Source organism: Corylus avellana, chromosome ca8 (assembly GCF_901000735.1).
Source record: "Corylus avellana chromosome ca8, CavTom2PMs-1.0".
NCBI classification, from domain to species: Eukaryota; Viridiplantae; Streptophyta; class Magnoliopsida; order Fagales; family Betulaceae; genus Corylus; species Corylus avellana.
Window position 1 is genome coordinate 3,655,474 of NC_081548.1, and position 26,041 is coordinate 3,681,514.

The 26,041-nt window shown below is 35.8% G+C and overlaps 4 protein-coding genes across 4 annotated transcripts; all 4 read right to left on the reverse strand.

The window, feature by feature from the left end:
* Positions 1-404: 404 nt before the first annotated feature.
* On the reverse strand, positions 405-3,127 carry LOC132189610 (receptor-like protein EIX2). The gene is made up of 2 exons (XM_059604356.1): positions 2,888-3,127; positions 405-2,735 (listed from the first exon to the last, which is right to left on the reverse strand). The coding sequence occupies exons 1-2, from the start codon at positions 3,125-3,127 to the stop codon at positions 405-407; spliced, it is 2,571 nt and encodes an 856-aa protein (XP_059460339.1).
* A 3,082-nt stretch (positions 3,128-6,209) lies between these two features.
* Positions 6,210-7,179, reverse strand: LOC132190000 (ATP synthase subunit b', chloroplastic). The gene has a single exon (XM_059604863.1). The coding sequence runs from the start codon at positions 7,029-7,031 to the stop codon at positions 6,387-6,389; it is 645 nt and encodes a 214-aa protein (XP_059460846.1). The 5' UTR covers positions 7,032-7,179; the 3' UTR covers positions 6,210-6,386.
* Positions 7,180-7,998: 819 nt separating this feature from the next.
* On the reverse strand, positions 7,999-12,387 carry LOC132190324 (uncharacterized). The gene is made up of 5 exons (XM_059605278.1): positions 11,996-12,387; positions 11,522-11,621; positions 11,011-11,110; positions 9,262-9,350; positions 7,999-8,489 (listed from the first exon to the last, which is right to left on the reverse strand). The coding sequence occupies exons 1-5, from the start codon at positions 12,192-12,194 to the stop codon at positions 8,180-8,182; spliced, it is 798 nt and encodes a 265-aa protein (XP_059461261.1). The 5' UTR covers positions 12,195-12,387; the 3' UTR covers positions 7,999-8,179.
* Positions 12,388-13,635: 1,248 nt separating this feature from the next.
* On the reverse strand, positions 13,636-21,097 carry LOC132190501 (UDP-N-acetylglucosamine transporter UGNT1). The gene is made up of 10 exons (XM_059605511.1): positions 20,786-21,097; positions 17,753-17,829; positions 16,895-17,056; positions 16,655-16,788; positions 15,525-15,655; positions 15,362-15,406; positions 15,137-15,234; positions 14,437-14,544; positions 14,192-14,248; positions 13,636-14,065 (listed from the first exon to the last, which is right to left on the reverse strand). The coding sequence occupies exons 1-10, from the start codon at positions 20,952-20,954 to the stop codon at positions 13,991-13,993; spliced, it is 1,056 nt and encodes a 351-aa protein (XP_059461494.1). The 5' UTR covers positions 20,955-21,097; the 3' UTR covers positions 13,636-13,990.
* Between the last annotated feature and the right edge of the window lie 4,944 nt (positions 21,098-26,041).

The window sequence follows — 26,041 nt, forward strand, 5'->3', positions numbered from 1 at the left end:
TGGCTATCATATGATATGATTATAGTTTTTATATAAATTATGATTTATTGATGATTTTAAAAGTTGCATCACATTTAGGATGACATGAGACAAGTAGCTTAGAAACTTTTGAATTTTCCCAAACACAATTAATGTTGCTAGCGAAAATCCAAGATGACTATGTTTATGCCAATAGGATAATGTGGATTAAAGAAAAAGAACAAAAATACATAAAATATTTTAGCCCAAGTATTCAAAAAGTACACTTTTCTTGTATATGAAAAAGGTTTTTAATTAAATAGAGGCAAAGTAAAAGTTAATCGTACAAAGAGCAACATTTGTACTATTTTCTTGAAAGACAATGAATGGTAAAACATAATTATTTGAAGATAGTGGAGCAACCGTAAATAATATGCCTACCTCTGCTAAACATTTTCTTGGTAGCACTGAGTACTCTTGAAGTTCCGCAACAGCTTGGCCATGTTGACAACTATTGTAACAAAGAGCCTGTCTCCCATTCTGTCCAAAAACTGAAAATATGCACGCCTCCAAGTAACCTTTAGGATTAACGATCCACAAACCCCCCAAAATCCAACAATAAATCCAATTGCAATGCTCGTATAAAACCATAGGTGTTCATGGGAGTTTTCATGTTCTTCAATATTGCCATCTTTATGTGTGCTTCCAATTTGAGGACCTTGAGCCATGTTATCTTCGCGACACCTGTTCAGAGGCAATTCACAAAGATCTAGGTTACCTGCATATGAAGAAGCAGTGAAGCTCTGGAGCTGGGTGCCTGTTGGAACTCTACCGGACAAGTTGTTGTTTGACAAATTCAAATAGCTTAAAAAGTTCAAAGTAGCGAGGCTTTGGGGAATTACATATGAAAGGTGATTGCTTGACAAGTCTAGAAACTCCAAGCTTTCCAGGTCACCAATATTCTGAGGGATGACGCCAGTCAATAAGTTTCTAGATAGGTTCAGCCCAATCAATCCCAAGAGACTTGTTACTTCTCTTGGAATTTCTCCTTCCACTCTATTACTTGAAAGATCGATGACTTTTACTGAGTAAAGAATTTTTTTATACTCTAGAGGCAATCCTTTTGTATTCACCCGTGCTTTCTCAATGTATTGCCAATAAAAATGCATAGAACCCACGGATGTGATAGTTCTATAATCAAAAGTTCTTGTTTCTAGATTCTGTCTTTGAGTCATGCCAGTGAAGTTATTGATGCACCGAGGAATAGTCCCTGAAATACTATTGTGAGAGATGTCCAAGATTTGAAGAAATGTTAGTTGACATAACTGTAATGGTATGCTACCAACAAACTCATTTGATGGCAGGCGAAGAATCATCAATTGCAGTAGGCTTGTGCCGATCCATGTTGGTATCCTCCCAGATAGGTTGTTTTCTCCAAAATCTATTACACTCAGCGAAGAGTAGTTCATCAATGACACAGGTAATTCTCCAATGAAACTGTTGTTTTGGAAATGCAATGACCTGAGAAAACTATATTTCCAACAAATTTTTCCGAATGATTCAGGAATTTTCCCAGAGAGATTATTATTTGCCAAATTAAGGAGTTCTAGATTCGCCATTTTTGGCCAACACTTGGGGAGCTCTCCAAATAATAAGTTATTCGAAAGATCAAGGTATTCCAAAAATCCCTCGGACTCACATATGAATGTCACAGTTCCTCGGAACAAATTATTGGAGAGATTCAACACCCATGAATTAGAGTTAAGTTGTGGCAGTGGACAGCTGAAACGGTTATAACTCAAATCTATTGCATTTAAAGCCTGAAATCTTGTCAAAAACCATTCAAAAGGTATATTGCCAGTGATTTGGTTGGCTGAGATATTTAAGTGCTTTATATTAAAAGAAAGATCCCAAAACCAATTGGGGATGGTGTCTGAAATTCTTGCACTAGATATATCAAGTGCTGAAAAATTCTTTTGTGTTTGAATCCATTGAGGAAAAGTTGGCCCCAATTTGCAAGATCCCAATCCTATGTAATCCAGATGAAATGGTGGAATCCAGTCTGGACTAAACTTCAAAGACAGATCATAATTATAAGACAAGTCCAATTGGTTTAAGCTGGAAAGATTCGACAAATGTGTTTCACCTTTGAGAGAATTGAAGGACAAATCCAAAACCTGAAGCTTGGAAAGTTTTCCTAGAACATTGTCTAAACTCCCATTTAACTGATTGTTGGACAGATGCAACTCTCTCAACAAAGATAATTTTGAAAGATTCGGTATTGGCCCTTCAAGTTTGTTGGAAGAGAGGTCAAGATGAACTAGAGGCACCATATTCCCCAACGCTTTTGGAATAAGACCTTCTATTTCGGTACGATGGAGGTCAAGATGAAGAAGGCGATTGTAATATTTGAACAACCAAGGGAATATTGAGGAGTTGAATTGATTGAAAGAGAGATCAAGGAATGAAAGTGGTGAAGAACAATTAGCATTGATAAGTGTAGGAGGAACCGGCAGGGAGAGCTGACAATTACTTAGACGTAAGTCCTGTAACAAAGAAGGGAGCATATTAACCTTATCCGGCCAATTCACTACCTTGCTAAGGTTCACACTGCTCATATCTAAGTTTCTTAAAGAGGAGAGACGAAAGAGCCAGTCAAGATTATAGTCCTCAATTATCATAACATTCCAGCTGATATCAAGAGAAATCAAGTTTGAGAGATTTCCAAGCTGCGGTGGAATGGTTCCAAAAAAATAGTTGTCGGAAAGATTGAGATACTGTAATTTAGTGAGTGAACCAATGAAGTTTGGGAGGATGGAGAAAGAATTGAAACTTAAGTCGAGGTAAGTCAAATGTTGCAATCCAAGTAATGAAGACCTTATCTCACCTGATAAAGATTTAAGGCTTAGATCAAGCGCCTCAACATGACCTGTTTGGTTGCTGCATTTAATTCCTTCCCATTTGCAACATCTTCCACATCCATGCCCCAAGAAGACGGAATACTGAAATTACCTTGAAGGCCTTGTTTGAATTTGAAGAGTGCTTGTCTTTCTTCCTCTATGCATCTCATGATCACCTCAGAATCACTCAAATTGAAAGCGAAACAAATAGTAGTTGCACTACATAGAAATAGAAACACCAATAATTCAGCATAATTAGGGCCTCTCATTTTTATTTCACCTGCTCGATCTTTGTGGGTACGTAAGAGATAAAAAAGACTTTAGTAGATCGATGCCACTGCTGGTTTTGATGTCCCAAGTGAAGCACAGGGATTAATGTATTTGTATTGCTATTGGCTACTCTTTTTTAGTGACTTCGCATTATATATAATAATCTAAAAACTATAACTTCATAATAAATAATCATAGTGGATCGAGGACTTCAATTTTTTTTTTTTTTTTTTAGTAAACGGTGAATGGGATCAGCGTTTCATAGGGGTAGTGGAGGATTTCTTTCAAATTTATTTATTTATTTATTTTTCTATCAACTGGGTCAACATTTCGTAAAAGTCATGTCCAATAATCTTTTAAATATGTTAATTATAATATGATTTGCGGGGGATGCACGCTAGATTTTAATTGTTGAGAGAAACTTCAGGGAAGACTTGACAATCAGCACGTCTCTTACAGTATGTGAAGAATTTTAAGATTAAAATAACCGACGCATGCATAAGTTATTTTAATACATAAGTCACATAGCATATGATACAAAGCGTCTCTCACCAAGAATAAAATAACTTAGACATAACATATTTGATACAAAGCATCTCTGACGAGTTAATTATAATATGATCAGCGGGGGATGCACGCTAGATTTTAATTGTTGAGAGAAACTTCAGGGAAGACTTGACAATCAACGCGTCTGTTACAGTATGTGAAGAATTTTAAGAATAAAATAACAGACGCATGTATAAGTTATTTTAATACATAAGTCACATAACATATAATTCAAAGCGTCTCTCACCAAGAATAAAATAACTTAGACATAACATATTTGATACAAAGCGTCTCTGACGAGGAATTTTAAGATTAAAATAACTTAGATATTCTAATTACGGGTCTAATGCAAAGCGTCTTTGACTAAGAATGGTCATTTTCTTGGAAACATACTATTGAACGCTATAGTTTCTTGGAAATTCATTTAAGCAAATTGTGTCGAGCTAAAACATATTTGATGAAATGTTGGGACGGCGTTACTTTTTTAACACATACATGCATGTATGTAAATTATTTTGGTAACAGATAGCTACACATTTATTATAACACTTTAATCCCATATATATTAGAAAGATGAGTAGTCAGTTTGATTTTTTATTTGAATCCGAGGATCAATCCCCCAATAACTTTATTATCGTTACTATTAGGTCCCGTTTGGTTTGCAGAATAGACCTTTGAAAAATTTGGAATAGACTAGTTAACTCTAGGTATAACTATTCTTTTGTTTGCTAACACTATATTCCTAAGAATGATCTATTTTTATGGGACTACTAATCTCATACACACAGGTAGCTAAGTCACTAAAAAAAATGAGTTGCTTAACTAATCATTTTCTATAGGATTAAATTAATCATGTGAATTGCAACAACAAAAAACTCCACCCTCTCGACAAAAATTTTCATGTGGAATTAAATTTTCTTGCCTCTCTGTGTTTCTCTGTTTTTTTTATTCCTTTTTTGTTCTTTTTTTTTTAATGGCATCCTCGGATTATGACATACCAGTTTTTTGGGTGATTCGTTTTTTGATTACTGCATCAAAAAGATTGATTCAAACTGAGATGGTTCTTCCCATCTAACCCTCTCTCACTGTCAGACTTTGTCCTCTTTTCTGCATCGCCACTCTGTTTCAAGACTCACATCAACTCAATGGATGCTTTCAACACAGGCCTTCAAGACCTGATTTCTCAGACTGAAACTGTTAGATGGGACGAACCATCTCAGTTGGAATCCTTATCGGAAAATCAAAATACCAAATCTGATGTTCTTATTGGTAAGCTCCTAACTCTCAAATTGATAATTAGCAAGGCTTGTTATGCCTGGAAAAATGCCCAATTATCAAATCTGAAAAAAAAAAAATGGAAAGATTTGATAATTGGGCATTTTTCCAAAAATAATAAATAAATAAATAGAAAGTTTGTAAGTGAGACGTGTGAAACTGATGAACGACTGAAGAAAAAAAAAAAAATGGGTGAGGTCCATCTGCTCCCAAATGTGTGAGAGACATACAAAGAAGACAAAGAAGAGACAAAAAATTATAGTATCGTTGTTTATGTTTCAAAAAAATTTTAAAAAAAGTCCTTAATAATATAAATTGTATTTGTATTATAAGGATATTTTAGAAAATTTAATCACAATATGATTCTATTTATCAACATATTGTATTGTACCAAACGAAGGAATACATGATTAGTGTTCTTATTCAGCGTTACAACTAAACAAAGGAATATGAATAGTTAATTTATTCCATACTTTTCTATTCCTAGTAGTAGCTAATCATTTTCTAATGACCTAGTCGGAAGAACTAGACATTCCGTGAATCAAAATTCAAAGGAGACCTTATCTTATTTCAAACATAAAAAGAAAAAAAATATATTCAGAGCGAGATAAAAGAGTTATTGCTGCTACTATTGCTGCCATGCGTGAGTTGGTCTCTCCCAGTGATTGACTAAGGTTCAGGAGATATTATGATTTTATCAAGGTTTATGGTGAAGCTAGGGATTGTAAATCCTGCTGATTTTTTCATCAAGTTGACTCCATTCTAAAGAGGTTTTGGGTGGGGGTTAAAAGGAGGAGAAAAACACAATCTCATGCCAATGGCTTGGAGTCAAATATCTACTTTAAAATCCGTAGGGGGCTTCGAATAAAGCATTGCTTGCATAACTTGGATGAAAACTGTTGAAGGGAGAAGATCTTCTCTAGATCAATGCTTTCAAGACGACATATCTAAAGAATTCCAATCTGTTGACTGTTAAACATGTGGAAGGAGAGATTCTTTGATTGTCATTATGGCTATCAAAAATCCCTCTCTGATTTCAGATTGGCAGAATGCTCCAATCATAAGAAATATCACTTCAGCTCTTATTCCTCTCTGTTAAAAACATGACTGTTTTTTCTGCTTTGTAGCTTCTGGGTTGTTCACACAACCTCATCCCATGTATTGCTCAGAGAAAAAAAAAAAAAAAAATTTACAAGTTTAAACTTTTATAATAAGCTATAATTTTTAATTAAATAATTAAGGGAGAGTTTGGGGGGGCAGTTGATTAAACCCAAGTTTTTTTATACAATAACTAACAAGACTTTGATTACAAATAAGAGTACAATCAAAAACAAGTAATGGCCATAGAAAGAAAAGAGCCAACCCTCCCTATTCTTGCTGGCTTCCAATTATATGCGCAAAATACCCAAAACAAATGGTGTAAAAAGAGGAGACTTATTAGGAAATAGGAAGGACCTTCTTGACAATATCCTGACTGAGAGCAACAATCTGGGAATCGAGGGCCTTAATGGTCTCCTCCTTTTGCACCTCCAAACTGGCCAAGGCCTCCTCCAACTCCACCTCTACCTTCTTCCTGCCCTCCGCCAGCTTCTGCTCCAGCTCCGCCTGGGTCTCCTTCTTCATCTTGTTAAGCGCACTGGAAATCTCGGCCCTGGCGGCCTTGAGGACGGCGGCGGCCTGCTCCTCCAGCTGCTTCACCTCGCCGGATGTGTCCTTCACGCTGCTCAGCCTCTCCCTAATGGCGGCGTCTCGTTCGTCCATGAAATTGCCGAGGGGGGTGAAGTAGAGCTTGTCGAGGGCGAACTGGAGGAACAAGAACTCGGCCATGATGAGGGGGAGGGTGAGGTTGAATTCGAAGAGTGCGGCCTTTTCTATCTCTTCGGCGAAGGAGGGAGGGGCGACGGCGAGAGAGGTGGCGGCGACGAGGGACAGGGATTTGATGAGGGTGGAGGACGAGAGGGTGGGGAGTGTGATTTTGGGGAGCGCTGGGATTTGGGAAATGGGGAGTTTGGGTTTGGCGGTGGAGAGGGAAGGAGTAGGTGGGACTAGAGTTTTGGAGGAGGCCATGATCATGTTGGCCATTGCTGCTGCTGCTGCTGCTGGCAGTGGTGTTTGTTCTTCTGGGAGGGTGTGAGAGGTTGTGTGTGTGTGTGTGTTGGGGGGGGGATGGAAGGGGAAGGGGGATTTTTGGGGAAGGCCTATCTCATTCTTTGCCACACAAATTGATGAGGCTGTGGACTTTGTGGATTGTGGTGGTCGGGGGAAGGAGTTGGGTTGCTAGTGTTTCTCACGTGTAGGGCCGTGCTTTACAACATCTGAAAACCCTTCATACGGCCGCTTGTGGAAGGGGTTTTATGTTAGAATTTTTTTTTTTAAAAAAAAAAATTGACATGATTTTTAAAATTATTATTAGATCAAAATCTAATAATAATTTATTATAAATTTAATAGTAATTTTAAATTCACATCAATTTCGGAAGGACATAAAATGGACTTTTAGCATTACTTAGATTTCATTAACAACTTTAACCCCCCTTTTTTAAAAAATAAAAATAAAAAATAAAAAAATACATCCACTTATCACATATTTTACAACGGCTTTCATATTTTAAGTGTTTTTTTTTTTTTTAAATGCAGTTTGTAAAATCTATAAAATAGTATTTGTTTTTTTGTCAATTGAGCTTTTAAAATTATGTATTTTTTTAAATGCATCCATTTGCCTGCTATGCAAAAATGTAAATATTTTACGTTTTTAAATTGCCATTTTTTTTAATACGCTCCCAAATGAAATATTTTTTTCGATTTTGATTAAAAATAGGTGCTTGGTCAGCAAAATCGTAGAGCCAAACACGCTCTAAGCTAATAGAAAGTCATTGATTTGTGTAGCTTGAAACGATTTTGAAAGCAATTCATTGAGAGAGCAGCTAGAAACAATTTTGAAAATAAAAGGCATACATTAATACAGATAGGATACTCCATTTGAAACCAAAGTCAATATCTGGGATTTATTATTTTTAACATGTTGTGGCCATTGGACCAAAGAATAAAATTTATTACTTTTGTGTTTAGGGTGCATTGGATGACTATCCCCGATGGAGACGATTAAACCAGTGTTTATTGACTCTGGATTCAAAATTCTTACAAGAACACAATTCTCAAGTGTGCTGCAAAGAGTAGAATGTGATGGATTTGAAGAAAAGAATCCACTATAACCAATTCCAGCAGTGGGCATCAATCTTCTCTCCATGTATCCCTTGGAGAAAAGCGATTCTTCCTGCAAAACAATATAATCTTCCTAAAACCACCCACTAAACTAGTTCCAACTCCTGGAGGACAAGCCAAGCCTACAATTCTCCTCCTCTTACTGGTGTATAAGAACCACCCTCCAAATAGGTGAGCCATCCTGGACACGCGGCGTTGAATCAGACACTTATCATTTTTCTTGTAGCGCCGGGGCTTTCCCTTCTCGATATCACCACAATCATCATCTTCCTCGTCATTTGGTTCTCCATCTTCACGGCTATTTGATCGCGATAATGACCTGCAAATTTCCAATCACTCCATCTACATTATCAACAAAAGTAATCGAAGCACTAGACTTGCTAGTGGACATGCAAGGTACATTTGAACTCGATTTACACGGCAGAATACATCTTTAATGTCCCACTAGTAGCTGATAAGGATGCGCCCAACCTTCCAATTAATAATTTATTTTACCAGTATTAATATAGTATTTTAATGGATATTGCGTAGGGCTTATTAGCTTAGAGAGGTGGCAAATCTGTTTTGATCTCCTTATGGTTGCTGGATGGAGACCTCTGCATAACAAGGTCATATGTTAATGGCTGTGGATGGTGATACTCTCTCTTGCTGGCTGTCACAAATGATACCACCTAGTGGGTGAAATACCTGTGACATATATTGATTCTTGGTCCTTGTATTACTCAATTTGAGTTTTTTGTTTTTTTTTTTTTAACTACCACAGTAGCAAAACATAATCAACCATTAGACCACCTTGGCTACACCTACACAGTCGGAATCAATATGAATCGCATTAAGCCTATGCTTCATATATTGAAGGAAAATCGTAATATCCTGTTGGGCTAAATTACTCTCTAAATTATGTTGCTGTATTGCTTGACTACACTGCAGTATGAAAATCCAGTAATCCTAGCTTATCTGAGTTTCCCATTCCTACATGATACCTGTGTAATTTTGACCACAGGCAAGATGGCCATACTAGCGCCACATTGCATCGTGGCAATTGTAAGAGAAATTTATTAAAAGAGAAAAGGCCATTGAGAGAGCCTTACGTTTTGCGTTGCCATGAAACAAAAACCCTTTTCTTTGGTGACCTCTTTCTCAGAATGTAGCTGTTTGAGATGTGCCGAACAAAATGAAGCTGTCCATATCAGAACAAGAATAATAAACGTTAAGAAAGAAGTTTTTTTTCCTGGTCAAATTAGGACTCCTGATCCTAAAACTAAGCCCAACACAAGCATAAATCGACAAAATACAAAATATGTCCTACATCGACAAAATTGTGCGTCACTCAAATGTCCAACCCTCCATTGAACTGAAGAAGAAAATGGAAAGATCAGCTCGATAACAAAGGTAACCCTGTTAGTAGCAAATACAGGGTGTGGTTCTGTTAGTTTCGTTAAATTCAAAGAAGAGCAGGATATACCAGACACTTCACAAAGTCACTTGTTAATTGACTTTGTTCCTTGATGGGCAAGAGAAGCAATAGACAGGTCCTCGAACTAGGAACATCAGATGGATCCTAACTGTCTACAATAGGAATGAAATTCTCCATTTCCAAACAAAAAAAGTTACAAACCTAATTGAGAATTCAATTGCATAGGTACAGATGAACCACAGTAATCGTTATAGGGCCTCTAACCACTGCATCTATTTAATTGTTCAGGCAAGTGCTTATGTATGTATGAGTGCATCAATACTACTTAGCTAGTTTTCAAAGTTTTGCAAGCATTCCACTTGTCTTTCCGTCAAGTTTCTTTGCTCTATGCTTAAGTTTCAATAAGAAGACAGGGAAATATGCTCAGCTACAGAATTGGGCTGTTATCTATCTAGGAGCATGATGCCTATGTTAATTGCTCCTGAATTCCCAGTAAGGTAATGAAATATCTAAAAGTAAGCATGTTAGTATACTCTTCAAGGCAAACAATCCCATTGTACCACAATTAAGTTATCAATTATATCAATATCATAAAAAATTATGACCGTAGTTCTTTTGACCTTGTCCATAAACCTTGCAAACACTGCACCCAACTATGACTCAATGAGTGAACAAGTAACGAAGTGATGCTTTGAGATAAATACAAGTGTGTACGCATAATACTATTCTATCCATAAATCTGTACTTCCCTAGGTTTCACAGATTATTTGGCATCATATTCTAAATAATTTTGACTTATTTAGCATAAGTAAATTTCATCTATGAATAATGGCAATCAATCATATGCTTATGTGTGCATCAATGACTTGACTTCTCATATTAGAAAAGTTGATTATGTGATTATGTGCAGATTTTTTTTTATTTTTTTTATTTTTAATTTCATTGAGCATAGTGTATGCTTGCAGAATTAGTTCGAGCAATTAAAACATGTCCAGGCCTCTCTTTATCAATTTATTTGCACAGTATTTCACCTTTCCCTTGCTCTATTCAGTCACTGTACAGATGCTTGGAACACAAATATAGTGTGAGTTTTTGTTGTTAGCCTAATTTAACTAACTGAATCCTTTGAAAACCATAGCACCACAAACCAGAAAAAAAAAAAAGAGACATAAGTTTGTTTTCCTTCATTTTTCTTCACAACCAAATGAACGGTGAAGGAAAACCTAGGAAAATCACTTTCCTAGTTCTACCACATCAACAGATGGATGACACCCCAAAGAGAAAAGAGTAAATTTCAACTGTTTACTCAATTGATTCCTCCATACATGATCTAATACCAATTTTAGGGATACTGCATCAACATACAAATGGCCAATTCTACATCAGATATTTTCTAATAACTCAAAGGAAATCCACCACAAACCTGATCACCATCCTTGATGCCGTAATTTCTGATAGAGTCTGTTTCTGTGACCAGCTTCTCACCATCATAGCATAAGCAGAAACGCCCCCAGAGATGCGACCTCCATGAACCGGATTCAAACAAGTAATTAATTCAATGTTAGTATTATGAAAAAATTATCCGCATGTGCTCTATTTGGTGACTTATACATGATTTGACTCCTGGTGAACCAAAGGCCTTTGGTGAACTGAGTCAAACTGAACATTATCCATGTGCAATAAGCTTCTCATAGCATTCAAAACTAACTATTCCTTCATTCCTAGAGTTCTCAATAACCAGTGCGGCATTTTATTTTTGATTTAAATTAAGAAACTGTCAAACTTTTCAAGGAAAATGAACCACTTCAAAGACACTCCCAACAGCATAGATAAACAGAGTTTGAACTTCACAACCAAATGCAGAAATGCTAGACAAAAATGGAAAATCTATCACTATATTTGCAAAACGTGTAAAAAATAATAAATGAACATACCATGAAATTTTGCCTGGTCCCTTCTGAGGCATGTGACTAAAGACCGCCTCCACCGCCTGCTTTAGTTCCGCAACAGTGGCTGTCTTCGTAACTTCAATATCTGTAACCAAACATCTCAAATTTGATTCAAATCCTCCCTGAGAGATACAGATTGAGAGATTTGAATTGAGGGAAATTTTGGAAAATTTGAAGTGAAGTTTGAGTTTGGGAACTTAGACTTGAAGTCCAGCATAAATCATTACCCTAACCCCGTCTGATGCTGAGAAAAATTGTAGGAAAATAAAAGAAACTCAAATCCTGAATCAGAAAGTTTCGCTCTATAGAAAACCTTGTATCAAAATCGAGTAACCTAATACTTAGTTGCGGCGAGTTTATTCCAACTTTAGGAACCAAAACAGCAGAAAGCACTCTCAGAACCAAACAAAAACAATTAGAGAAACAAACGACAGAGACAGAGAGAGAGAGAGAGAGTACCGAAGCAAGAGCCGTCCAATTTGAGCACAGAGAGCTTGAGGGGTTCGGTGGGAAGCTTCTTATAGAAGAAACCCTTCCGGGAAAGCCCATCGACGATCAACAACGGAGAGATTGACAAGGCGAGGAACCGCCGGTGCCTCCCCACCGAAACCCTAGGGGAAAAATCGTCCTCCCTACTTCTCAACAGACTATCGATCATCGCTCCCTGTCGTAACAAAGCCGCTCTCAACCCAATGCTCTTATAGCTAGAGCGAGAACGAGAAACAGAGAGAGATTCTCAGGAGAGAACAACACGCATTGTGTTGGCAAGTCGCCAAGGTTTTTAGCTTCGCTTTTTGAGAGCTTGTGTCGGAGAGATTCTTGGGAGAGAGAATCGCTTCTCTTTCTCATTTTTTTTTTTTTTTTTTTTTTCCCTTCTTCTGGTAGTTGAAAGGGGTTTGGGCGGGGATGACAGTTGGGGTTGGGGGCTTTGGAGGATAACCGTTTCACGCGCCAACTGTGCCATAAGGTCCGTTTGGCACCATTGAAAACACGGAATGTAAATTGTGAAGAAAAAAAACAATAAAAGGTCCGTTTGGGGTCTTTGGGGGGTAAGCGTGTCACGCGCCAACTGTGCAGTTAGGTCCGTTTGGTACCGTAGAAAATGCAGGGAATGTGAATTGTGAAGAGTTTTTTTGTTTTAAAAAAAAAAAACAATAAGGTCCATTTGGAGGCTTTGGGGGGTAACCCTTTCATGTGCAATAAGGTCCGTTTGGCACCATCGAAAACGCAGGGAATGTGAATTGTGAAGAGTTATTATTATTATTATTATTTTTTTTATAAAAAAAAACACACTTTATCGTTCAAAGTATAAGAACTGTGTTTTAATTTTCAAATTTTAAAAAGCGACATTCGACACAAGAAAATAGAGAGAAAATTTAAGTGTGGAAGCCAATACCGTTTATGGAAGAAATTATCCCTTCTAACAAGCTCGACTTCAATAAATAAATTGGCGAGTTGTTGATTGATAAGAATATAGAAAGTCTAAACTGTGTTGTAGCTTTTCTCGAATTGTTCATTTATGAAAGATGAGATTCAAAGTTATGTGAATAGTTACTTTGTTGTCACAATACAATTTTGATGATTATGAATGTGAGATATAAAGGTTCACCAATAAAAAAAGAGATTTAAAGTTATGTGAATAGTTGCTTTATTGTCACAATACAATTTTGATGATTGTGAAAAGTTCACCAGGAGTTGTTTTAGCCAGATAATTTCATAAGTGAAACCCACAGCTTTGTTTTATGAGTCAATTGGCGTTTCTAAGAAGTATGTAGTGTTTAGTGACCAAGCATCAAGTGTCTTTATAGTGTGCCCAAATATTTTTCAAGAAAGAGGTTGTCGCAGTTTATTCCTGAAGTGTGTGAATATTCAAAGATTTAATTAGTATATATTTTGTCATATGATAAATATATTGTCAAGTCATTTAAAATTTTTAAAGTGCGTGATACCAGTGCACACTGTTAAATGCAACAACACAACATCTAGATAGTTAAATGAATCTCCATTTTACTGAGTCCTTTTCCTGGCATTAGAGGAGGTTATAAGAACATTAGTACTTTAATCATAAAGAATCCAGTTGGCATAGTGACAAAAAAATATGATCTAAAAAGTGAATTTACTAGGATTTGTGGTCAGCCTCAGACATTCATAAAAAATTTCTGCCTATATGATGTTAGGGGCTAATCAAATAGCATACCCAAGGAGCGGTATAAATAGTCTCATCATATACAAGGCGTAAATCAGATACATCGCATCCGCATGGGATTGCCAATACACCTACCCATCTATAGATACTGATTCACTTGAAAAGGTTGAATCAGCCAAATCTCAAGGCAACCACTGTATATCACTTTCCCAGAGCCATATGACCATTAGACCAGAAATGGAGAAACACAACATAGCAACTCATTGTCTCCATTGGAAAAAAATTGGCCATGAATATAGCTTGACAAGTTACTTCCCCACCAGCTTACAGTACGCATACAGCCCGGATCCGATAAAGCCGAGAAGTTGCCCGATAACATTCAACTGCAAACGGAACACGTCGGAACATTGGATTTTATCAGAAGAGCAAAAAGGGGAAAAAGAAGGGAATATAAGTTAATGAGCCCTCTGAAAGAGCACATTTTGATTAGGAGAATGACTGGTACTCACAAAATCAAATGGAAGCCCGCCAAAAAGTATCCAGCCAAATCCAATGGTAAAAAGATCCTACAAGAACGCAATAACCAGCAAATTTCAGAACATGGATAGAGATAATTGTGCCCTAAGCATGACACATAACGTTTATGAACAGGTTGGACCCTCCCTAGATGGCCTTGCACAGTTCGAGCACCATCATATGCAATACTGTGAGGAATGTACATGCAAGATGCAAACAAAAGTTGGTAAACACAAACCTTCAGATTACCACAAATTGTCTGTGTCAGTGGCGAATTGAGAGTTGTGTTTAGAAATATACTGTAGTTCAAGAAGAAAGCCAGTATGCATGAACAAAGCAACACAGCCTGCCCAAGAAAAATGAAAACATAATGCATCAAAATTGTCAAAACCCTCCAACAAAGTAACTACAAAAATAAGTATTATAGTGATTAATGGTGATGTAAACATTGGAAAAAATAATTCCCCAACAAGGTTTGAAACTCATCCACTCAAACCTTTAACTGCTTGAAACAATGAAAAGCTCCTGAGAATGTCCAAGCACACCACACAATATCATAAGTAGTGGTTTACAAAACCAACAGGCATGAATACATGAACACATGTTTTCACGCACGGCACACACAGAGACACAACCTACAATTCAGCTGAAACAACAATATGCACATTCCAAATATTTAGGGGGAGGGGGCTAGTGCAAAAAATAGTGAAATAACTATAACTACCAGAACCAAAACAGAAAAAACAGCCAAAAAGTTTTCTGTTTAAGAATGAAAATATGGATATTCTGGTATATAGACAGGAAAATAAAGGAAAAAATTGCCCTCCTGGCTTCTTGTCCACAACAAAAACATTTAAGGAGATTCAAAGATGACTTTCCAAGCATGACATGTATAAATATACATATAAGAAGAGAATTTGCTGATGAATAGAAAGTACCAAAAAACCAGGTGAGAGCAGGTATGGGAAATTAATTGTCATCTCCAAGTCACCCCGAATAAATGTCCAAACCAGCAGAACCGGTCCACATATTATTCCTGTTATAGAAAGGAAATATAATTTTGTGCCACAGATATATAGATATATTGAAATAAATCAAATTACTTGATTTTGCAGGATAAGGATGAGATTCAAATGGCAAATTAGGTTACAACTATCACTTACCATTGCACCACATAAGGCCAAAGCTATTCAGACCACTGGATTTCCCTGTGGAAAAGGAAAATACGAGTGAACATTTTAAGAAAGATGCCAAGCTAGTGAAGAGAACATGCCATTCAAAGACTTCCAGAAAAGCAAAAAAAAAAAAAAAAAGTTAGTGTACTACCAACACGTGCTATGGTTGCCAGATATATAGCTGTGGTGATGTTGGCTATGAAAACAACAGTATAGCCATAGCCATCAAAGGAGAAGTCCCGAGCTCCCGCAACAAATGCACCAAGAACGATCAATCCAACACTGATAACACCCTTAAATTTTTTCAGTTAAATGACGGAATTAGGAACTTAGGCATTCAAGTAGTGGTTTTCTTGGTTTCTTCTTTTACACTTCCAATCTACATTGTCAATGTGCCATATATATGATCACAACTTAAAATTTATCACAAAATTTTGTTGTAACAATGTCATATAGTTTCATCCAAATTCATAGTACCATATAGAAATTACGTGTGAGCTCTTGTCATGGACAAGTACTTTTAAAGTATTGGTTGCAACCTTGACAGTATGACATTCTGGTATAACGCAAACATTACATAACAATATATAGCATGGCAAAATAATACATGGCACTAAACTAATTTTTGTATTTGAAATGACAAGATTTCACTGAAACCAACAATATTGTTTTGCATGTGACTTCTATCATTTATGTACGGTGCGTGAATGAGTAATGCTTGAAAGAAATCTGCAATGACGAACGAGAAAACATTATTTAGTATTTACAATTGTTATGGGTGCTTCAGTTATTATTTGCTTGCCCCAACACTTTATCTCTTACCTAAACTTTTCACAATTTTATTGGATTTTCTACATATTATTTTTTTATTTTCAATCCTACTAAAACCACAAGCAAGACTCTAGTTTCTATCATCATCCAAAGACATGAAGATTAATTAAGCGTCAAACCAAGCATGTCATCTCTTGGAAAGCACATCTTGCATGCTCAATACAACATAGAGCAAATTAGCAATCATAAGCCTTTCTTCAAATTCTTATTTGTATTTTACCCGAGCTTTAATTATTTAACAGCATATATTTCCAACAGAATATTCACAGATTATGTACTGGGCTAGCCTTGACAATCAAGTAAGTTATGCAGTTAAATATTTGTCTGAGCTACCTACATGGATACATCAACTCATATTGTTTTTGTTGCTTTTTTGTACTCAAAAGAGCAACTAAAAATCTCTTAGTTATCACCAATAGTTGAAAAAAGCTGTACAAAAGAGCCATTTACCTGCCAACAATAGAAGATGTGTACTTCTGCCCGGCCAGAATATACTCCACAACCATTGTAAATACCACAGTTGTCCGCCTGAGAGTTGTGTACATGGGAACATTTACTCCACGGACAGACTCCACGATGACTAGCTTTCAAGGATAAATAGAGGAATAGTACGCATTAATAACCATTGACGAATACTAATATTTGAGACTTACCCACAAAAGAATCTTTTCAATGTCATGAAATACATACCATGTAAAGCAAATAGGCTCCTGCAAGAGGAAGGGTGTGCCATAATGTCTTTAATGGTACAAGTTTTGTTGTGTTATCAGACACAGTCAAAGATTCACCTACTGTGAAAGAAATTAACTTCAAGTGTCTCATACCATAGAGAAAACAGCATGAAGATATCATCTGCAGTGGAAACAAGATAAACATATGTATAAATTTTCACAGAGATCATGAACAAACAATTCCTCTATTGGCATTCAAACTGCAAGGCCAAACTGGTAAATATGAAAGCATAGCAGCATAAAGCATATAATCTTTACTCAAAGAGAGAGAGAGAGAGAGAGAGTAAAAAAGCGCAATAGTAATAAATAGAAACAAAAATGATGGTGTAAAAAACATATGAATGCTAGAGTATGAAGTTCTCAGTAAAACCAAGTCAGCCCTGCAACACATGTAGAGTAAATCTGCAAATTTAATTAGCCAGGTGAAATTTAACTCCAACGTGTTACAATTACAAAAAATATTTGTAGGGATTGGATGCAATTAGTCAAGGGTGTCAGGGAAGATGACAGCCCATGAAACACATTTGAGGACTGCATCTACTTTTTCAGAAGAGTTAGAGCAGTGGCCTAAATGAGCCCAGATAAGCAAACTAGTGGCCTAAATGCTCAGAGTCCATGATGCATAGTTTATTAAGTATGAAATCCATAAGAAATTCATTTTTTTTAGATGACTAAAATCCATAAGAAATTCATTAAACATATTCCAAAAGGAAAAATGGCATGTATGACTTTGGCTACTTCAGAAACACTATCTTGTTTCATTTAATCATCACATGTGATAAATGTGAAAGATTAATGACTGCAAGAAACTAAATACCTGAAAGAGTGTGATAACATTTGCACATGGGAAGCTATAGGATGAAAGAGCTGCTTTGTTGAACAATATCAAGAGCACTGCAGAGCAGAAGGGAAACAAATTAAAAGGCAAGCATAATACTAGACAGTCTCAAAAAATTTCCAATGCTAGATATATGCTTTGATAACATGCGACTAGAAAGAAATAAAGTACCAGTTCCAGAGGATTACACCAAATAGCTTACAATTTTTTCTCCCGTCCTAATTTCTTTTATCAAGTATAACTGAACAAAGAAAACGCCATTTGAAATTTTGTGAGTTATGTTTAATTATTGAGTCCTGTGAATAACCCAGAATTAATTGACGATTCTTTTCACACTAGAAGAGCTAAGTAATGTTTAATTATTGGTCATTCTGTGCTACATATGCCTAGGAGACAATCACTGTTCAGAAATGAGAGATTCAAAAATCCTAAGTTTAAAATCCGAGGCTAATAAGAATGCACTGAACAAAATTTAAAAGCTTTTCATTGGACACAGTTTATAGCTTAATCTCTACTTTCTACAATCACGAGTTCATAAACAAAGTATGCAAGTATCGCACCAGATTAAACCCAAACCAGTGAATGAAACGAGATAATACAAATTGGGAAAGAAGAGAAAGGTATTGCAAAGATTGGAGCTTTTTATTGCACACAGCTAGACCTCTAAAGAAACAAATTCAGTGCATAAAATTAAACCCAGAGGCCAGATCAATAAAGATACCGAAGAAAATTCATTTACGCTCAAGATCGAGGCATTTGTCTTGCATCCAATTCACTCAAGGATGTGTGAGTAAATTCTGGTAAGTACTAAATAAAACAACAAATTCAAAGTAAAAAAAGAAGAAAAGAAAAGAAAAAGAGTACAAGATTGAAACTTTCCTCTAAAAACACAGAGGCCAAGAACCAAAAATGCAAATACATCGACTGAAGCCAGATGCATCTTTAATTTCGACCGAGTGTTATTTTCCAAGTACCCCTGGACAGGCACAACCAACAGCTTGGACACCCAACAGCCAAGCATGATAGTCCCTGAGCTTCTCCACTCACCATGCCATCTAAACACCAACCACCCAACCAAGCACCAACAACCAAAAACCCGACGGCAAGGCTCTTTTCTCAAGCAACCCCGAAGGCAAGGCTTTTTTTCTTAGCAATCCCGACAACATGCTTTTCAGATATCCCAACCGGGAGTTATCAATTTTAGTCCAAGCAGCCTGAGCTGCCCCACCGCACGTTCCCGAGGAGAATGGCCAATCATGCTGCCCATCAATGGTCTCCGTCTGCCCAAACCCAAACAAACGTTCTTCCAAACCAGACACACATGGGCATTTTTTGCAACCATTGGAAGGGAAAGTTTTGATACCCTGGGGTACTTTGCCATGCAGCTTAAAATTGGCGACATGACAATCTCCTCCACAAGGAAAACAAATCAATCACTCCTAGAACCATCCCAACATGGAAACTCTATTGCAAGTAAACACAAAATTCCCAATGCCTGACTAGCTGGACTAGTCGGCTATGGGAATGGGGGCTACTAAAGTGGATATAAATAACCACTGTAGTAGCCTCTACATGGAAAATCATTAGGCCATCAGATCACACAATCACCCCTACAACGAAACTTAATCAAATAGCTCTTTCAATCTTCTTCGTATGGAAACCATACACCCTCATCAAACTCCAAATAGTCATCAATGCAACTAACAAGGAAAATCACAACCTACAGAGGCTCCCCACCAGTCCCTCTAACCGACATCACCTCGTTAGTTTTTCCTTGTTTTGTAGGGGCCCGTCGCCGGTACGGCCATCCAAAATGTTGTATCAACAACTTGATGCAACCCCGATCACCAATAAAGACCAAATCCCCATTTCCAACCTATTGGACTGGTTGGCCGTGAGAATGAGGGACTACTAGAATTGATATAAATAACCACCGTTGACCTATTCTCATTGGCCTTTATATGGACAATAATCAAGCAATTGTAGCTCGCCACGTGGCAATTTCCTCCATAAGGAAAACAAATCAATCACTCCTAGAACCATTCCAACATGGAAATTCAATTGCAAGTAAACATCAGATTCTCAATGCCCAACCAGCTGCTAGTTGACCATGGGAATGGGAGGTGGATATAAATAACCACTAAAGCAGCTTTTACATATCAAATCTCAAAATCACCCCTACAACGAAGCTTAATCAAATAGCTCTTAGAATCTTCTCCACATGTAAACTATACATGCTCACCAAACCTCAAACAACCATCAACGCAACCAACAAGAAAAATGACACCTTATTGGTATTAATGCTACCATATTGAACAAGGAGTCTCTCCCATAAAAAGGCCTTCACTGCCCCCTCAAAAGCCAAGTACGCAAATGTCTTCCGACTTGTTTGGCAAATGGTTTTGCCTTTGTTACTATAGTAGAAAATGATTAATGTGATATAAAGTTTTGAATTTTTTGTATGGAAAAGGAAAAATGTTTTGAAGTGATTTTTTTATTTTAATAGTAATAAAAAGTGAATGATGTGATATAAAAAGTGAAAAAAGTTTGAATGTTTTGATGTTGATTTTTTTTTTTTTTTTTGAGGGAAATGGTGCATGAACAGTAACAAAGGATGAAAAGGGTTGACAAACAAGGCCTCTTACTCTCTCCATTCAGTTTTTTCTAAGATACCTTAATGACTCAGACATCCGAGACTTCCTACTGAAATGCTGTCAACATGAAATAAAGCAAAATTCGACCCAAGTGAAAGTGGCTTTGATTTATTTCATATATCAATTCAGCATCCCATCATGACACGGGGAATCACATTTCTCACATAATTTCGCATCCAATTTACCATAACCAGTTTCATATGGTTAAAACCCTAATAATCCAATCAAAATTCAAATATTACACAGCAATTCAGAAGAAACAAGCTGATCAATTGCAACCGTAAAAACTTATTTAAAAGACTTCCAAACGCACTAATTATAAATTTAAACACAAATTTAACCTAAACGCTCTGCGTACCTGCGCAAGACATGTAAGAGATTGCAGCGTAGGCTCCTCGTTTGGTCATGGCAGACCCTTTGAAAAGCTTCTCATCGCCCTTGAGGAGTTTTTCTCGCTCTTCGTCTAGTTGAGGATCCGATATCGGAAGTATCAGATTCTTCGACGGGCTCGACGCCTTCAAAGACATCTCTGATCTCCCTCGACTCACTGATTCCTTCCCTCGTTCTTCGCCGGCGAATTTAGACTCTATAATTCAAATATCGACTCGGGAAATGGATCCGTTGAGTCAACGGCTGAATACATACACCAGCTTCCTTCCAGGCTTCCACCTTAAAACGAGTGCTACATACGATGTATTTAGAATTGGGCCGGGTCGGATTGTGCAAATATTCAAAATTAACAGCGTCAAGTTAATTTTTAGAAAGTGCAATTTAAAAACATTATTTTTAAAAATTTAGTTAAGCGTTTGGTAAAATTGTAGTTTAATTTTTAAAATCGTAGTTTAGCCTTTAAAATTGTGCATTTTCAAATTGCAATTTTTTAAAAACACAATCTCAAATAATTTATTTTTTACAATTTGGTTTAAAATCGTACTTTTTATTTATGAAATCACAATGGCAAACAGACTCTTAGTCGTAATTGAACTTGTTAAGATGGGAACATGTACTTAGAGACGTGTGTTCTAATTAATAAGGAGTAATGCTACACATACTTCTACTCTTATATTCTCACTCCCTAACGTGTATTTTTAAAATCAAAATTGGATTAAAATTTAATATTAAACTATCTCAAATTCATTGGTGATTTTAAAAATTATGTCATAGAGTGTGAAAGCAAAAGTATAAAAATGAAAGTCTTAAAACTGAACCCAGAGCCCATTCTATTTTATTATATATGGAGGTGAGCAACAGCACCACCTCCACTACTTAAGTTAGTAAAGTGTAGAGGTAAAAAAATGAAAAAGATAGATGGAGATTAAGGCATGAGAACATACTTAGGTTTAGTTTTCTACTGACCTTATATGGCTAAATATTATTTATGTCATATGCTTTTATAAGGCAATTGTCATGAATTCTGCCACCCTTTAATGAGTTGTCATTCCCCAATTTCTATTACATTGTTACTTTTCATACATGCTCCTTGTAAACTTGTGCTTCAAGTAAGCTGTGTTTGGGCAAGTTGTCAATTAGGCCGGTGGGAGCGTAGTCCACCATTTCTTTTACTCACAGTTTTGGCCCAATAAAAATTAGTCTTGTGGGCCTCTTCACTTAGCCCAATACAGTACTTCCATTCTAGCCCCCTCTACTAGGATAGGACAGCAGGTGAGGAAAAAAAAACAAAAAAAACAAAAGTTGAGTAATTAGGAGAACAAATAAATAATGATGTGATATCACTTGATTGGTTTATCCATTTCTACAAGAAGGTTTAATTTAATCTTTTAAAGGTTAGAGAGGGTAGATTATAATTTTCCTACAATTTATGTGCAGGAATTTGAATCTATTTTGACAATCCACAGTTTCTTTTGGTAATCATGTGGCACTTCAAACTTTCATATTATACCTTCATACAAGATACAACATTGTCTTTTTTTTTTTTTTTTATCTTTTTCTTTTTTTTATCTCTTTACTTCCGTTAATTTTTGTTTTATTTTATTTTATAGGGTTAAATACTTTATTAGTACATGAATTTACACATTTTTATTTTTGTTCTACCTGGGATTCAAATCCTATTATAAATGGTATTTGACTTATGGAAAAAGGCTAACTTAGTATCTACGTTAGGTTTTGTTAGCCCAAATTAACGAAGTGCTACGTGTCGTAACATAGAAATGCAACGTGTCGTCACATAGAAATGCCAGCTACTAATAAAGTATCATTTGATATTATACCTTCATACAAAGATACAACATTGTCTTCTTCTTCTTTTTTTTATTTTTTTTTTATCTCTTTGCTTCCGTTATTTTATTTTATTTAATATTTTACGTAAATTTCTACACTTTTAAAAAATTTGAGCTAATTTACCACTAAAATTTAAATATTAGAATAAAATTCAAATTTTATGGTAACATTCCACATTTTAGTATAAATTTAGTATGAGAATTAGCCCAAATTCTTGGGCTTACATTTGTATACCTGACATATATTTGACATAATGAGCTTATTGAACATTGGGTCAAAGCCTCTAAAGGAGACCATAATGGCCAACGAATTTCCTAATTTAATATTCCAATCCATGGAATATTTTAAACCCTAATGATCATGTCTTTAATTATGTCGAGCTTGATGAAAGGGGTTGACTTATGAAATCTTTCATAACATTTGTTTCTTTAAGTATGATTAAGAAAAATGTTTTAAGAGCAGAAAATAGAATTTAACTCAAGTAATTTGCTTAAGTCTTGGCTTCTATATTAATTTTACTTTAGTTCAAATGATTCTAAACCCCCCATTGTTTTAACTCCGTTGAGAAGATTACTTGCCAAATCTTTTGCTCATCTTTGCTCTTTCACTTTTTTCAGGAACTAAGGCGACCAAGATAGGAAGGAGGCCTAGATGTTTAGGCTTTCAGAAGTAAATTGCATTCATATATTTTTCATTCTAATATGTTATATATCATTCAGTATCTTTGAGTTTCTGAAAAATTAATATTTAAGTTTCTAGGTTAGTAGAATTTCAATAAATGATTATTAAAAATATTAGGGAAAACTACATTTTTTCCCCCATGAACTATAACACCTTGGCACTTTCCCCCCCTCATGAACTGTCAACTGTACTACTTTGCCCCCATAAACTACCATTTTATGTCTAAAACCCCATTCCGCCAGTCAAAGCCGTTAACTCAGACGGTCAACCTGTCACTTTGCGTCACTTTGCTCCCACAAACTACAACGCATTGTCACTTTACTTTAGTTTACTTCCATGAACTACAACGCATTGTTACTTTACTCTCATAAACTACAACGCATTGTCACTTTAACCGTCTGAGTTAACGACTTTGACTAATGGAATGGGGTTTTGGACACAAAATGGTAGTTCATGAGGGCAAAGTAGTACAGTTGGTAGTTCATTGAAGGAAAGTGTCAAGGCGTTGTAGTTTATGGGGCAAAATGTAGTTTCCCCAAAATATTAAATAAAATATATGAGTAATAACACTTGACACTTATTAATGTAAGTTGGAGAAAATTTCCTTCAAATTGGTTTGAATGAAATTTCTGTCCTAAGCCAAACCACCTAAAATCTGTGCTTCCTCTATTTTCTTTATCTCTCCTTAAACCTTTATTAGTTTCTATAGTGTGAAAGTGTAATTTCCCAAGAGTTCATTTATTATATTTATTTTATTTTAATTGATGTAACGTATTTTAAGTAGTAGCTAGTATAAAAAAAAATATTTGAATTGGGTTAACTGATATGATAAATAAGTACGAAAAATAACATTACTATTCCTTTAATAGACATTTATTTTTAGAGTATGTGATATATATTCATAGCGTTATGTTCTTATACATATAATATTAATGAGATTAATAGAACATTTAACATATGTTCTTAAAAAAATGTAGACAAATTTAACACAACATCTTGTCAGTGCCAGAAAAAAAGTTGTTCAACTGCGCAAAATTTAGTGTTAAGGCAATTGTGATAATGAAATCGTGTGTGAATGAAAAGAAAAGGCATCAACTTTGGCAAACACTTGAAATTTGTGGCATCTCAAGGACAGGCAAAGTTCAAAAGCTCAATCATAATCGTTGAACATGCAACAAAAACAAAACTATTTAGTAGTAAAAGAGAGAGAGAGGGCGTCGTTCAACGTACGAAATAAGGAAAGACGACTGAGAATTGTACGAATTTAGTAAAAAGTGGCACATACAAATATGATTATGTTCTGCCCTTGTGTCCTGACAACCCCTCAGCGACATGACGTTTTTGCGGCTGCTTGCGAGGAATTATGCGAAACCTTTGATGGAAGGAATCTTTATACAGTTTCTATTGTGGACTACAATCTCAACTTAGACGATTAATCTTGACTTTCAAAATCGGAATCAAAGCTAAATTGAAACACTTATAAACATGGTGGGTCTTTAGGTCCCTAAAGAAGGAGGCATATGCTTTTTCTTTTTGCTGTTGTTATTGGTTACTTTGGGGTAAATAAATAGACCCGCTAGCGAACAGGCCGGCTTAAGCTCGGTTAGAATAAATTTGACTTAGTTTCGATCGGTTTCATACACAAAGAAAAATTTAAAATTAAATGATGTGATTTATCTGATATACAATTAATTGTATCTGATATGTATCAAAATGTTTTGATAACTACCTAGCGCGTGAATAAATAACAAATTAATTATTTTACGTTGTCAAAAAAGTTGACAAATTAGGTTAGTATGCCACATCAAAGCTATTAAAATCATGACACGTGCTATTCATAATAAAATGTCTATAAAAAGTACTCTATAACATAGCCTAAAACAACATGAAAAGAGAAGAAAGAGAAAATATAAACAAAGATTTATGTGGTTCAGCAATGTGCCTATATTTATAAGAGAGTGCGTCTATATTTCATTATTAATGAGCGTTACAACATAGCATACTTATAGGAGAAGCCTAATTGCACGAACGTATTTTGGAAAACCTCAAAATACCCCAAAAATTCCCACTTCGTGAAGCTCCATTCACTCCGCTTAGACTATTAGCTAGGCCAACTAATAGTATTTTAGTATTACTTTTTATGCCTGAAAGAATATGAGCCGCTAATTCCGACATATATGCATATTTGGATTACTCTCGTGAAGCCAATAGGATGCCTCCATCTCTTAAAAAGCCTTTACTAAGAGTCTGTTTAGGATTGCTTTTAAGAAATAGAGTTTTTAAGTCAAAAAAAAACTTTTGAGTAAAAGCTTCGTTTTTAAGTTTTTGTCAAAAGCGCGTTTTGACAATTTTTAGGCTTTTTGGACCCTTAAAATCGCTTTTAATTTTTTTACCAAACAAAACTTTTTTCTTCAAACAGGCTTTTTGAGTATTAAAAACACTTTTAGGCTCCTTGAATACAATCTCAAACATGCCTTTAAGTCTTAGAAGTTATATGCTACATGTGGCATCTTTTGGGTATATGTACAACCTGTATAGTTTAAGTTTACATATATAATGACATTATCTTTCACTTATGAAATAAAAGTTTTGGTATATAATTAGTAAATGTGACTTTGTAGTTTCAAAAAGAAAAATTATACATGATAATATTCCGTTGTGAGGGTATGAGATACTCAAAAGGGGAGACCCACCC

Bases quoted from the DNA above. Each gene is read 5' to 3' on its own strand.
- LOC132189610 (XM_059604356.1), bottom strand. From the start codon at position 3,127: ATGAGAGGCCCTAATTATGCTGAATTATTGGTGTTTCTATTTCTATGT. The intron at 2,736-2,887 runs GTCATGTTGAGG...ACTAAATTACAG, and splicing joins TAAATGCAGCAACCAAACAG to TATCTCAATCTTTCCGACAA.
- LOC132190000 (XM_059604863.1), bottom strand. From the start codon at position 7,031: ATGGCCAACATGATCATGGCCTCCTCCAAAACTCTAGTCCCACCTACT.
- LOC132190324 (XM_059605278.1), bottom strand. From the start codon at position 12,194: ATGATCGATAGTCTGTTGAGAAGTAGGGAGGACGATTTTTCCCCTAGG. The intron at 11,622-11,995 runs GTACTCTCTCTC...GTTTGGTTACAG, and splicing joins ATTGGACGGCTCTTGCTTCG to ATATTGAAGTTACGAAGACA. The intron at 9,351-11,010 runs GTTTGTGGTGGA...TGATATGGACAG, and splicing joins GCATCAAGGATGGTGATCAG to CTTCATTTTGTTCGGCACAT.
- LOC132190501 (XM_059605511.1), bottom strand. From the start codon at position 20,954: ATGTCTTTGAAGGCGTCGAGCCCGTCGAAGAATCTGATACTTCCGATA. The intron at 17,830-20,785 runs GTACGCAGAGCG...TCTGCTCTGCAG, and splicing joins CTCTTACATGTCTTGCGCAG to TGCTCTTGATATTGTTCAAC. The intron at 16,789-16,894 runs GTATGTATTTCA...TATCCTTGAAAG, and splicing joins GAGCCTATTTGCTTTACATG to CTAGTCATCGTGGAGTCTGT.